General features: G+C 38.6%; 1 protein-coding gene across 1 annotated transcript in view; it reads left to right on the top strand.

The window, feature by feature from the left end:
* kcnq1.1 (potassium voltage-gated channel, KQT-like subfamily, member 1.1) overlaps positions 1–10,844 on the top strand; it is a 44,217-nt gene extending 33,373 nt beyond the window's left edge. Inside the window, exons 12-18 of the mRNA XM_079339745.1 lie at positions 866–925; positions 2,865–3,000; positions 6,312–6,387; positions 8,005–8,099; positions 8,183–8,229; positions 8,360–8,418; positions 9,463–10,844. Of these exons, the coding sequence (XP_079195871.1) occupies positions 866–925; positions 2,865–3,000; positions 6,312–6,387; positions 8,005–8,099; positions 8,183–8,229; positions 8,360–8,418; positions 9,463–9,681 (692 nt within the window). The 3' untranslated portion in view covers positions 9,682–10,844. The remainder of the gene's footprint in view (positions 1–865; positions 926–2,864; positions 3,001–6,311; positions 6,388–8,004; positions 8,100–8,182; positions 8,230–8,359; positions 8,419–9,462) is intronic.
* Positions 10,845–13,774: the final 2,930 nt, after the last annotated feature.

Raw genomic sequence — 13,774 nt, 5'->3', positions numbered from 1 at the left:
TTCATTTCACATAAATGATAGAAGAACTTGACGCGAATCCAAAGACTAAGGCTGTGTCCGAAATCACATACTCATCTAGTACTCCCTACTTCCTAGGGAGTTCTCTGTGGTCGATTATAAAGTGAGCTCATTAGCACAGAAAGAAAAACATGGTGGACACTACTCACTTTCTAGCTAGACGCCAATAATAACTCCATTACATGTTGCACAAATAAAACGAGCAGCAACACCAGCAGGGCATAAACAGTAAATAATGGTATGAAATGTAGTGACTAAAATATCCAACTGAGTGTATTTTCACTAAATATTCAAATAGAATAGATACACATTAAGTACAGGGTTTTGACATGTTTACTTTGGGACTTTTGCCTTTATTAAGAATGAACAAGGACATTGAGAGAGAGAGAGAGAGTGGGGAATGCAATGCAGGAAAGGAGCCGCAAGGTCAGACTTGAAACCGGGATATTGATGCTGTTCTGGCAGGTTGTGGCTGTCCAACAGCTTCATCAACTCTTTAATGTTAGCTATCCTTTATTTCTCACTTGAAAAATCTCTCAGGTTTCTGACCCTTTGTTTCTCTGCCCTTAAACCTGCTTCTTTTTTTTGTAACTTAACGGGCTCTTTCCTTTTTCTTGTCTTTATTGTCCTCTGTTTGTGGTTTGTCCGTGTACAAGGATTAGCAGGATCCCTCACTTTGGGAGGATGTGGTGAACAACAGGGTTCTTTAGATCACTTCATGATCCTTAAATTAAAGTACTAATTGTTTGTGAGTCATCAATACAAAACTTGTCTTTGTTGTGTTTGTGGTCGTTGTCCTTTTGTTGCCCTATGGTAAAGATTGATTATCTGTTTCTCTTCACTTCAGATCACCAGCAGCAGTCCTGGCCGTCTTTCTCTTCTGTTCAGTTCAGCTCACAGCCTCCAGGTAACATCATGTCGCATGAATGTCAGTATTGTGAATCACATGGTTAAGCAGAAGAGAAGACCAGAGTTTGAACTTCTGATATGTCCAACGCTTGATCTAGGAGTGTAAAGGTTTGATAACATCTTTCATAAAAAAGTGTTCTCTTGAATAATATTTCATTCCACCCTAAAGCTATGGGAAGTGTTAGCGTAGCCACTGAATCTGAAATCCCTGGCCCTGAAATCTTCCTGACCTAGTTGTTCTCAAATGCACCTTATCGGGTGGCAGGGGGTCTCCAGAGGCAAGAAATGACGTGAAAAAAAACAACAACGCAGAAGTGTTAACCGCAGTCACTGATACAACCCTTTAATTGGGATATGTGCCTTTATGTCAGCGCTTTATGTAGTTTGACAATGGCAACGGTTGCATGCACTGGCAGGACAAACTCCAAATAAAGTCAGAGAGGAAAACATTGGCTGTTTGTGTTCACACATGCAGCTTGCTCCAAAACATTTTTTTAGAAGTTTTGTTCAAGTATGAAAACACGTATAAGAATGGTTTTCATTGTGATTTATTGGTTCTCAGTCCTGAGGGACCCCTGCCTCTCATTTCAGTCCTCACTAACCCTCTAAGAGTAAACTATATAGAAAATGGACATGTAGATGAATCATGAAAATATTTTCAGGCCAGAAATGTATTTTAAGTGGACTTAATGAAGTGTTTCAAACATTACCGTAATTGATCTGGGTGTGAGGTGGAGTATCACTCAGACCCACCAGGTGCTTCGTTCTCTGTATATCACTCTTTATAGGGCTCGTCATAGAACATCTGTCGTGATTGACAGCAACAATTAAATCCATTTCATTGTGTGTCCATTTAAAGCATTTCACACTCTGTTTTAGGTTTTGCAGATCACAAATCAATCAGAACATTGGCATCGTACTTCTGTCACTGCTGCGCTTTCAGCAACATTGCATATGTTGAGTGAAGTAGTTAACAGGTTTCCACACTGCACAACAGCTCAGTCAGTTTGGTGAAGACTAAACGTAGGAAAAGTCTCTGTGATTCAGAAGTATCACCACTCTTGTTTATTGCTTTATTATTTCATATTAAATGAAACTGACACCCACTCATGACTTATGCTTGTGTTTTTAAGTCTACACTGAGCCCAGCTTGTGATGCAAACTTTATGGCCTGTATTTATCAAAAGTTTTCCCCCTCAATACAAAGACTTGTGCTTTACCCACAGTAAGCTTTCTCACTGGTTCAATATAATTCTGGATGTTTCCATTTGCATAGATCTCCACAGAAAATGACAAGGCAGCACAGCAGCAAAAAAAAAGAAGAAAGAAAAACAAGTAGCTTTGGGCGGGCTGGGGTACTGTGGGAAGATGAATGGGGATTCTTCCACATTTTAATCTTATTAGTAATGCAGCTGTTCTATGCTTGAATTCATTATCATTCCCAATAAACACAACAAACAAAAGTTGATGTATTAAATTGAAAATTCAATAAATATAATACTGTCGAAAAATACAGCATATTCATTATGTATTCCCTCTCAGGTGGGAATGACCTGTGACAGTGTAGCATCCCTACTGCATGACCTATGAGTCCAAATGAAACTTAAACAGCTGAATGCAAGTGTAAACTTAGATACTCATCTCAAAAGGCGGTAGTAGCTCAGTCTGTAGGGACTTGGGTTGGGAACCGGAGGGTCGCCGGCTCAAGTCCCGGCACGGACCAAGTCCGGAAACTGGTCTGGTAGCTGGAGAGGTGCCAGTCCACTTCCTGAGCACTGCTGAGGTGCCCCTTGAGCAAGGCAACTCTAAACTGAACCTGACCCAAGTCATAGGCTATGTACTCCATATTCAACCAGCTGCATCACCTAATTACCTGGATGCGCAGATTTACTGATAACTCTCATGTAAACAATTGTTTAACACATCTGTGCGTTCAGACGCAGCGAGAGCGGGTCCTGGGTTTTTGGATGTTCCTCCCCTCGGTCCCCTCCAGAGGAACAGCAGCTCCGCAGACGACCTGGAGCTGGAACCAGAACGATTCAGTGGACTGGCGCCTGCTGCCTCTGTGTCACAGTGAGTTCAACGCAATCGTTGCAGTGCAATGCCATCACACTAATCCTGTTTCCGGATTCATTAATTTTAATGAGACCATCACATAACCTTTGCATGTATGTTTTGGCTTTTTGCAATTAAACAATGCAACATTATAAACCTTCGAGCTCTTCTGTCTTTGCTGTGCCCATTGTTAGGGAAAAGTACTTGTGGTTACTGGCACTTGCATAGAGAGAGACTGAGACTCATATGAGGAAATGGGTTTTAAGTAACTGCTGTGTAATGTAAGTGAAACAAATGGAGCGACAGTTCTGACCCGTGGGACTTCCTTTCTAAACGGTGGGGTAATGATGCAGGGTGGGAATTGCATGCTGTAGCATTGTTGGCAAAGATAACTCTGTGCTCCGCTGACTCCAAAATTCGTAACCAGCTGTTCTCATAGAGAAATGCCACATCAAATCCCACGCTAAATTGAACCATTATGAGATACTACTGCTTGTTTTATCCATCATGAGTCAACACTGTGTTTAAAAGCTCGAAAAACTGTTTTTTTCTGGCTTGTTAAATTCCTGGGAAAGATCTTGGCTTTTAAGCTAAATTGTAGATCGCATTTTTAATTATTCATCATGCCAACAGTAGTCGAGAATGCTCAGTTAGCTTATTGTTCAAATCTGACATGCAGCACAGACTCGAGATGTGGATTTCATGTTTCTGCAGCTTTTTGTGTTATTGACATCACAGAGAAGCATACTGTGGGAAATTGAAGATAATTGAGAGTTTGAACAAAACTGCCAAACGTTTGTCACAAACAAACACAAATTACACCTTTAGTAAGGCAGCAGACTTTTCTATTTGAGTGACACTAAAAGAGTCTGGATTGTCGCAGTTAGGCAGGCAGGGGGTAGAAGTTCCCTGACTTCTTGAAACACTTTTTTATTTCATTTTTTTAGTTGTTGTTGTTTTTTTTTTGTTTTTTTTCTATCTCATGAAGCTGTCACATATTGGGAGAAAAAAACACACGCAGTAAAAGTTGGGGACTTTGAGCCGAGGCCAAACTTTTCATTGTGAAAGACTTTATTTTAATGTATTGAAGAAGACTCTAGTTAAACATGAATATTGTCTTTTTTTGTTGTTGTTGTTTGTCAGCTGCTATTCAGTGAAAATACAAGACCTCTGTCTCATGTAACTCAGAAATGTAAGCTATGTAAGAAAAAATTGTTCTCTTACAATGATGCATTCAAAATGATTTATTTTTCTCTACAAATATAACCGACATGTCTTGTCACAGTGGGCGAATGAGTTCCTCCTTTGTGTTAAGGCTGAGTATTCCTGAAAGATAACATCACCAAAGTGTAAACACCTACCTTCTTGTATTGTAGTTTTACACTTGTTTTGGTGACAAATGTAACAAATCAGGGAATACCTGTTGAAAAGTAAACTTTTTTAACTCTACAAACTGACTGTCTTTTCAAAGTTTTCACAAGAATGTAAAGACACAATGTCAAAACACATTATTGGATTACATTTTATGTAGATTTATCATCTGAAGAAAAAGCAATTTTTTCTAGGCATCCGGTGAAGGGATTGGGTATCTGTAAATGGGAACAGTATTGGCCATTTTCAACATTATACAAAGTAGTAGAACATCCAATTATGAAATATTTAAATTTCAATAGTAAGTAGATATTATAGGTGGAGACGGAAAGGCTAAATAATGCTTTTCATCTGTGTGCACACATGCCTTCCAATGCTTACAGTAGGTTTCCACTGCTAGCATCGCAATCTGTCTTTGGTGGAGTGTGCTCCACTTGCAATACATCATGCCAAGGCTTTACTTGAATTAGGCGTTTCCATGAGGCATCAAGCTGAACAGAGCAGATTGTCAAGCACAGGGAGTCAGAGACAGGAAAAACATTTAACATCCGGTCAATTTCACAATAAAACAAACAAACATGTATATAAATATATCACCAAATGAAAAGCAAATCAACCTCAGAAAGGCAAAGTAACGTGTTTGTATGTTGTTCTGCTTATTCCTGTGTTATCTTGTGAACTTGAGATTTCACCTCCTTGGGTGTTCCTCTTTACTGCACTCCACTCAGCTTCAGAAACGGATTCGAGTGGGTTAGGGCTGTCGGACGGAGTGCCAAACTACAGGGCGCACGTAGACGCTATTTTATAAGTCTGGACAGGTCTGGACTGTTTAAAGTCTAATTAGTAACTTGAGATGGGAGAATGGAGTTGTATTTGATAGACAATATGTCCTGTTAATTCCTTATCTGCACATGCATGCAAATGTTTATTTAAAAAAATTCATATTAAATTTTAATAACTTGTAAAAGACAGAGATTGGGTTTTGGAGTTGCAACTAATGCCCACTCAAACATGGTTGATCATTACTCAGCCCATAAACTATCTTTACTCTCGTTTCCATGCAGAGATCTGTTTCTATAGTTCAATGTTTGCAAAAGGATGAAAAACACATTTTTAATCCAAGCTTCCCTTTCACTATATTTCAATATCTGTCATTAGAGTTGAATGAAATCATGCCTTCCTTCCTCTTTCTCTGCTTTATCACTACCATTAGAAGTGGAAAATGGATTTCAGTAATAGTTCACAGACCAGAGTATTTACATTTTATGTGCTGCTAATTTGACAAAATGTTATAAAAGCTTTATTTGAAAATGGGAGCACGTCTTTGCATGTGAAAAAGTCCATTATGAGACACCTCCTGACCTTGTTTCTGTACTCTCTCACCCAACTGGTTTTACAAAGAGCTCACCACTCGGCCCCATGCAGACTCATTCACTGCGTTTCTATGCTAATGAACCTCGATGAGTAATAGCACCTTAATAATTCCCGCAACATAATAATGGAGGCTAAATGCACCACAATCACTCTGGTCTTTTTCATATTAATGAATGTCAGGGTAAAAAACACAGGCCACACAATTCATTTATCCTTTGTATTCTCTGTAGCTCACCTTGATCACATTCAAAGGGAGGGCCGTCATAAAGGAGATGCTTTTGATGGAGACTGAAAAGTAATCATGAAACGATAGTGTTTGTGTGCGAAGGCCATGTCAGCATTTTTTTAATATATTTTCAGTTTCATAAGAGACAAATACAACACAGGTCTTAAGCAAAAGATTAACCCAGGTGTTAAAGTTTCAAAGGGGAGACTTTCTGTTTTCTTGTTAGTCTCTGATATTCACGTTTTCTGAGAAACGTTTTTAATGAGCCTGAATCTTCAATTTGAATAGTTTTGTGACATTCACTCAAGGAATTTTCACAAGGCACTCAAACACATGTATGTGAAACTCTTTCATGCAGATTGACGGAGTCACACCGAAAGGCCATCCAGGTGATCCAGAAAATGCGTTATCTAGTGGCTAAGAGAAGGTTTCAGGTAAGTAGGACATATAGTGAGCACATGGAATTTGAATTATGAAAGATAGTGCCATAAAAAAAATAAATGAAAAAAACACTCAGAAGTGGCTTATGAGTCTGTTACTCTTGTTATTTCAAAGATCCTGTGAGGAGTTTTTTGCTGATGAAAGACGAAAACTAACACTGATACTGCCTCTACAAGACCTTCAAAATAAGAAGGGACCATCCCTGACAAAAATGTAGTTATTGTTGATGTATCTACAGTATATTGGACAGGATCAGCGAAGAGATCAGAATTTTACAGTTGCAGTTTGGTTTTATTAATGACCAGATTTTCAATATGAACACTTAAAAATAAAACTATCCCAAAAGTGGCTTATAAGGTAAGTGTGTAGTGTGTTATGCGGCATCTACATTTTGACTTCATACGCTAGACTAAACTCCTTAGACTAGACTCCTTAGACTAGACTTATCAGTCTCCTCACAGTAGACTTCTTACACTGAACTTCTCACACTCAACTCCTGACACTCGGCTGCTTAGACTAGACCCCTCACGTAGGCTTTTTGAATCAGAGTCCTTACACTTGCCTCCTAGACATCTCAAAATGGACACTTTTCCTAGACTTCCCTCACACTCCTAGACTCTTACATGAGACTCCCTTCTCTAGACTCAGCAGCTACAATGATAGAGTAGTGGCAATAATTATGTCTCTGATGTACTATTATACCTTCAGGTAGATTGTGGTTGGGCTAATAATGAAATCTGCAGCAGGGGTATCAGCAAGTGTTTCACTTCCCCCTTTTAGATTGCAATTCTGCAACAGTGCGATATCGAAGGTCAGACGTCATTACCCCGGTTAGACTTACACAGAAGAATACTGATGTGTAAGTGTGTGATTTCACACTGTGTTAGGTGTTGTAGAAGTGTGCGAGATGGACAGTGGGGACTTCACATGTCACACACTGTGACATGCACTTATATACTGCTGAAGTCTGACCTGTCCGCTCTGACATTGCCACCCTCTTACCCAAACTACACCTTTTGTACTACTTCCAATAGCAGCCTTGATTTTGCAACATGTAAGTGGCTACTGGCTTTTTGCTCTGCTCTATTGCTGTCTTCATTTGTGTTTTGCTTTCACTTAACTTTATTATTGTGTAGTATTTAGATTGGTCGATGATATAAACTGAATAATGTCACATAATTAAGCGACAAAAAGTAGTTTTACAGCAGAGTTTCCTACTGAGCATTACAGCATCAGCATAATCAGACAAAAGCCAGTAGGTAATGCTTTGGCAGCTTTAATTTACTGTCTTATTGCAGGTATTATTCTTAAACCTTTCTACAGTCTGTGTTCTGTTTCAGCTCATCTGCTGACATGAAATTGTTATGGCGGTAAATAAATAAAAGGAATTGTTTGCACAAAGTAAATATTTGGTGTCAACGTACAACAAGCTCAGCAGCAGAGATAATTGGAAGCAATGAAACCAAAAACATTACCTTCTCCAGAGAAATGTGGTGCACAGGAAAAACACTTTTCCCTAGAAAAGCAGAACAGTGTGATACAGATGGGCATCGGTTGTATGTCCTACAAGCAATATATGATACAAATGTTCTTTTTTGTTCTACATTCAGCAAGCTCGCAAGCCGTATGATGTGCGAGATGTGATTGAACAATACTCCCAGGGTCACCTCAGCCTCATGGTGCGAATCAAGGAGCTGCAGAGGAGGTAAACTGAATAACAACAAAGAGCTTCATAGCGAGAGGAAAACAGCTAAATGTATATTTCTCTCACTTCTTTGTTTCTCTCAGACTGGACCAGTCTTTAGGGAAGATAACTTTGTTCCAGTCGAGTTCAGGTAATCAATCACTCCGCACCTCTCTCAAAGCACAATATCAGTACACTACAGTCGGCTATCTATGTATTATACCACAGTTTTAATCCTCCCCCCTTTATTTTGTTTGCTGTACTACTGTCTCACACTGAAGACAGAGCCAAAGGCAAGGGCAACTCCATCGGATCCAGACTGAACAGGATAGAGGACAAGGTGGGATTTGGTGCACCTGCAAACAAACAACACAAAATGTACTTTTCAAAACAAACATAAAGGAAGAATGTGAAACACATAACATCGCACGTAAATAAAGCAGAAATCAAATATACCATCTGTAAGTATCTCTCTGGCTCATGACTGTAAAATGAGGGAGAAGCAGCATTTAAGCTGGCCTACCGAGCTCGAGTCCCGCTGGCTGTGCTTTTGTTGGACATGTGTTTTACTTCAGGTTTACATCGACAGGCTGATTCGTTTCCTTGTGTACAAAACCTTTTTTAGTCAAGGTTTAGAGACATGTAAAATAACATTCCCACTGCTTATTTTAGTTGCTTGTATGTGTTTTTAGATCTCAGTAATTCAGTGTCAATTTACATGCAATGTTAAGCTATAGGCTAAAGTGTGCTAACTTTAGCCTGCTAACTCAACGATGCAGGCCACAGGCAATTGCAGCTCGAACTGAGGACAATTTTTTCCACCCATTGCGTCTGATGCTTACTTTTGGTACATTCCATTTGATAACTCCTTTATGTGGTTTATTTTGATTTCATACTGGTGCTCAAGGGGCGATGTCAACTGCTTTTAACTGGGTTTGTTGACTCTTTGTTGACTCGATTTTATCTAATATGTGTGCATTGACTTTGCACTAGCAGCTTTTGCAAATATTAAACTCGCTGCTTTTGCTATTATTGTGTGCACCCCTGCCTTGCATCCAACAAATCAATATGATCAATATTTACTCCTAAAGCTTGTTATATCCTAATTCACATTCTGGAAATTAATTAATTTATGCACAGTACAGACTGTAACACAAATTGGCAGAAGTTAATTGTTATTATCATAATGCCCTTTGACAAACTGAAATTAATTATATTACATTAAGTACATAATTGTTGCGTGCTCCTCTCGTCAACCTCACAATATGACTCTCAGAAGTACTTCATTTAATTTGAACGAGTGTAAAGCATCATAAGTGGTGAATCTATTCGAGTGCCAGTATGTTTTCGCTCTTGTTTATGGACATTTGTTTTTCCTTCAAAGATTGCAAACTTAGACCAGACAATGAACCGCATCGCAGGGTCTCTCTCCTTACTGCTGGACCAACGGGGCATCCACGAGGGAGAAGATGGAGGCAGGCAAAGGCCTCAGCTTGGACAGACCCTAAATGCCCCACCCAGCCAGGACAGCCTGCCACGCTACGACCAGCTATCTTCATCATCTTTCTCCTCTCACACTGCCAGCACAGCGGCCTTCCCATAACCTCACTTCGGCATTGCCACCAGAGAGGATGAGAGCTGCTGAAGCCAAACTGCGACGTACATCTAAAGCAGTAACCTACCTAACAATACCTCTTCACATAATGCCTACCTACATCCCGAGTTATCTATCATGCGTAGCCAAAAATGACAAAGAAATCTATCATTTCTGTAAAAAATGTTTACACTAAAACCACTAAAAATAACTAATACCCAAGCATACTTAAATGCCTTTAGGTGTCAGCTAAATTTAGAAGAACTATATTGTTCATTCTAGGATGATCGCTAAATGTGTTATGATAACTCCTGCTTGTCTAAATTAACATCACTAAGCTCAAACTGCCTTATAACTCACATCGAACTTAATAGCTTTTGATATTACACATTATTTCTTTTAGTACATTTTGAATATACATATTAGTACATTTGTCATCAAGACTCAGCCAAACAAACGAAAGTGGAACTCGAGCGTAAGAAAACCTGGTTTGAAGATGATGATGTGAATATTGTATCCCGAGACAGGAGGCAAACCTATAACTTCTCTTTTTTTACACAAATAAACTAGCATCTTACCAAACTGACTTATGTTCCTACTTCTCTGAATGCTGGGACATTTACATCAATTATCTCATCATAGAATGAGCATATATTTCCACAAAAACAACCATTTCAACACAAATGTTTCAGTATTGGATTTTTTTCTTTTACCTTCGATGGAAAAATTTCTTGAAAACATTTCCTGGCATATTGTTAGTTGATTGCCTTGATAAAAAGGTCACAGCAATCACCATTACACATTAATGTTTAAGAAATAGCTGTGACCCATCGTCAAAAAATATTTCATAGTCAGTAATGGCAATGAAGAAACATTATTGACACTTTAACCTTGATATTTCAGTGTATTTAAAAAAACGTTTTATAATCTACAAGTACCTTTTAAGTGATGTACTCAAAGTATAATCTGTTTGAAGTCATTTGCCTTGCTCTTCTCATTTACTGTGATTCAATATGCTGAATTTCATATCACATTGTATTACTTTTATGTAGAGAAGTGGAATTACTTTACTTGAAAATTCTCAGTTTTATTAAAAAACTGTTTTTATTCTTCACTTTTTTTTGTAAATGTTAGGAAACTTCTTCTAACAATAAAACATTTTGGTAATTGTCTCCAAGTGTCTTTGTATTGTGTCTGGTGCCTAAAGGGCGGAAATCTCTGACTAAAATAAATGAGCTGAATAGTTCACTTTTTGTGAGTTTTTTTTTAAAGGAAAGAGAAAAGTTTTTAATTTACTTGAAGCAGTGAACAGTGTTCCTCCTCAGTTTAGGAGATCATTCAAAGGACTGCTCCTTCACAATCTGGGTTTGTATGTGTGGGGTTAGCTATGTCGTGTCCACACCGACTTATGGAGATGGCCAAAAGCATGACTAAAGACCAATCTTTACCCAGGTGACCTTTGGGCAGCAGATGGTGACCTTTCGCCTGCTGGCCATCAATGGGGTGTCCAGGCATTCCTTCACACAAGTGGCCATGTGGAGAAAGGCCCAAGTGACCATCTGCCTCTGGTTTCCACAACAATGAGCCCCACCCTCCTAAAGTGTGCTACGGGTGGATGGCCTTTGTGCTGACCAGGACGTGGACAAATGTCGGGAGTCATTACAGGGAGGGGGTGGAGGTTTGAGTAGTGTTGGGATATTTGAAGAGGGAGAGTGTAATAAGTGTAAAAGTCATAAACAAACAATGCAGTGGATCAATCCATCCAAGAAACAGTTAAACTTATGTTTGGGTATAGGTTTTAGCACAGATTTCTGGACCCAGTACATGAGTTTCTCTACTGGTCCTGCCCTCCACCATCAGTTATTCAGTCTCTTTTTCTTTTTCTTTTTGATAATCCTGCATCCCCTTATTTTTTTCCTTTGTTGATAGGACAGTTGAAGAGAGACTGGAAATGTGGAGAGGAGAGAGCATAGGATGTGTTAAATGATTAATTCACAAAAGATTAATCAATCACTGACATTTTTGGAATAATGTCAATAGTTGAGTATCAATGAATCGGGGGGAGGGGTCAAATTATCTGATTCCGGCATTATAAATGTGAATACTTTAATGTATCTTTGGTTGTCTTTAAGAAAGCTTAGCATGTAAACAAAGTGGATAAAAAATGGCTTGTTTGTCGTTTGTAGGTTTTTTTTGACACTGTATTCTTAAATTTTGTTTTTAACAGCTGAACTTTTACTTGAGAAATAAATGGCTTTGTAGTTAGCAATGTAAGTGCAGTGCTATATCGCAGGTCCTGTGTTCACAGCCCCCCCCCCCCCCCCTTTCCCTCGTCCAGTATATTTTGTACCTTATAGGTTACTTGGTATTTGCTGAATCATCATGGTTACATGAACTGATGTGGAGAAGTTTTAACAGTTATGGGATCACTTTTGTTATTTTAAACAGAGTTTAGATTTATGCACTAATATGTATCTTAAATATAGTTTAAGAAAATTAGTTTTAGTACTTGCAAGTCTGATTAGCTTTTCTTATTTAGCTTCTGATGTTAAGAATGTGGACACTTTCTGCTCGTGGGTATTCAAATTATCAGCACTGATTTGGGTTCATACTTTATTGCGTATTGTGGTTCTTAAGTAACAAGGCTTTAAATTGCTCGATCACTGCATTGCTGTTCATCTATGTTATTGCTGGTGTACTGAACAGCCTGTAATGTACTTAATAAAAGTTATTTAATAAGGTAGTGGGAGTGGTAATTGGGAACCCATGAGAATGTCTGGACCCATGGGAGTGTTTGATTATTGATTTTCTGGACTGTTAATTTAAAGACAAATCCATTAAAACAGAATGTACGATCATTGGATCTTTTAATGAATAAATAACACACTTAACGTCTGTTGTCCTTGGTAATAATGAGGTGTTTAAAAACGTAAATATGATGTTCATGTTTGAACAACCTTTCTTTTTCTCTCCTACAAGTAAACAAGAGCCAAAGGGAGAATAAACATTAGTAAGATTAGTTTGGGCACATGCCGATGATAATAGCTGTTTTAACTATGAAAAGAAACTGAGTGAAAGGAGAAGGAGAAGTCGGGGAAAGACCTGGGGGGTCGAGGAGCACCAAAGGCTGATTTGCAGGTGAAATAGATGGCACACTCTGCTTTGTTGCTATTGTGCTGCTCTGCGTCCAGATGGCCCCGAGAAAACCTTTAGAGGTCCAACTCCAACACTGGGGGTGAGCGCGCTTTCAGAGGGATGTGGCCTCTCTAATGGGCTAATTTGGCACTTCATTTTAAAGAATGTAATTTTAAGCCTGACAGTGCAATCCTTGTGATGATGATTATGGAGCATTTTATAAAACAGCTGAGAAAATGCAATGAGCCCAAAATGTTTTTGTTTTCTTTTGTTTATGGCAAAACTTGAAGTGACTTTTTGCTTCAATTTTAGAGTGATGAGTAGCAAGAGTTTACTCGTCTGTGACGAGCACAAAGTCAGCATAAAACCAAAAATTTGCTTTCTCATAACTGCAGGAAGACAAAAACGTAATGACTGAATGTTTTGCTTAAAAATACCTCTCATCTAATATATGCAGAGTCATAAGGACAGTTTCTTTTGTACTTATAGTTCTTCCCATTGCAGTTTAAACTTTGAATAGCTTTAATAACAGTCACAGAGTTCAGGCAAAAATGAAAGATTGGGATTAGAAGTCTTTCGGTGCAGTTTAGACTCTTCACCGCAAATGTTTTTGCTTCAGGCAAACTGCAGAGGAGAAATGTTGATGCACATAAACATCATTTGTGTATAAGTGTTTTGCATCCTGAACTGTCTCCAGTTTGTGCTGCAGGGCCCAATTTACTTCAAGCTTTAGACTAGAAGATCCAGACTCTTGGGTTCATGAGGCAGTAGATGAAGAAGGATGTATATAGATGCTACAATTGTTCTTACTAAACAAGTCTGTTGTGGGGTAATTATAGTTTAATTAAATTAACATATTAGCAGATGATCTTGGACATGGAATATAAATTCATATCATGTATATGAGGCCAAGTAGCCAGATGTAAATGTGTCAATGAAAACAGTCTGATTAAGGAGTACAGTAATT

Source organism: Symphodus melops, assembly GCF_947650265.1.
Source record: "Symphodus melops genome assembly, chromosome: 3".
NCBI lineage: Eukaryota > Metazoa > Chordata > Actinopteri > Labriformes > Labridae > Symphodus > Symphodus melops.
Note: the sequence above shows the minus strand (reverse complement) of the source record. Positions and strands in the feature narration are given on the sequence as shown.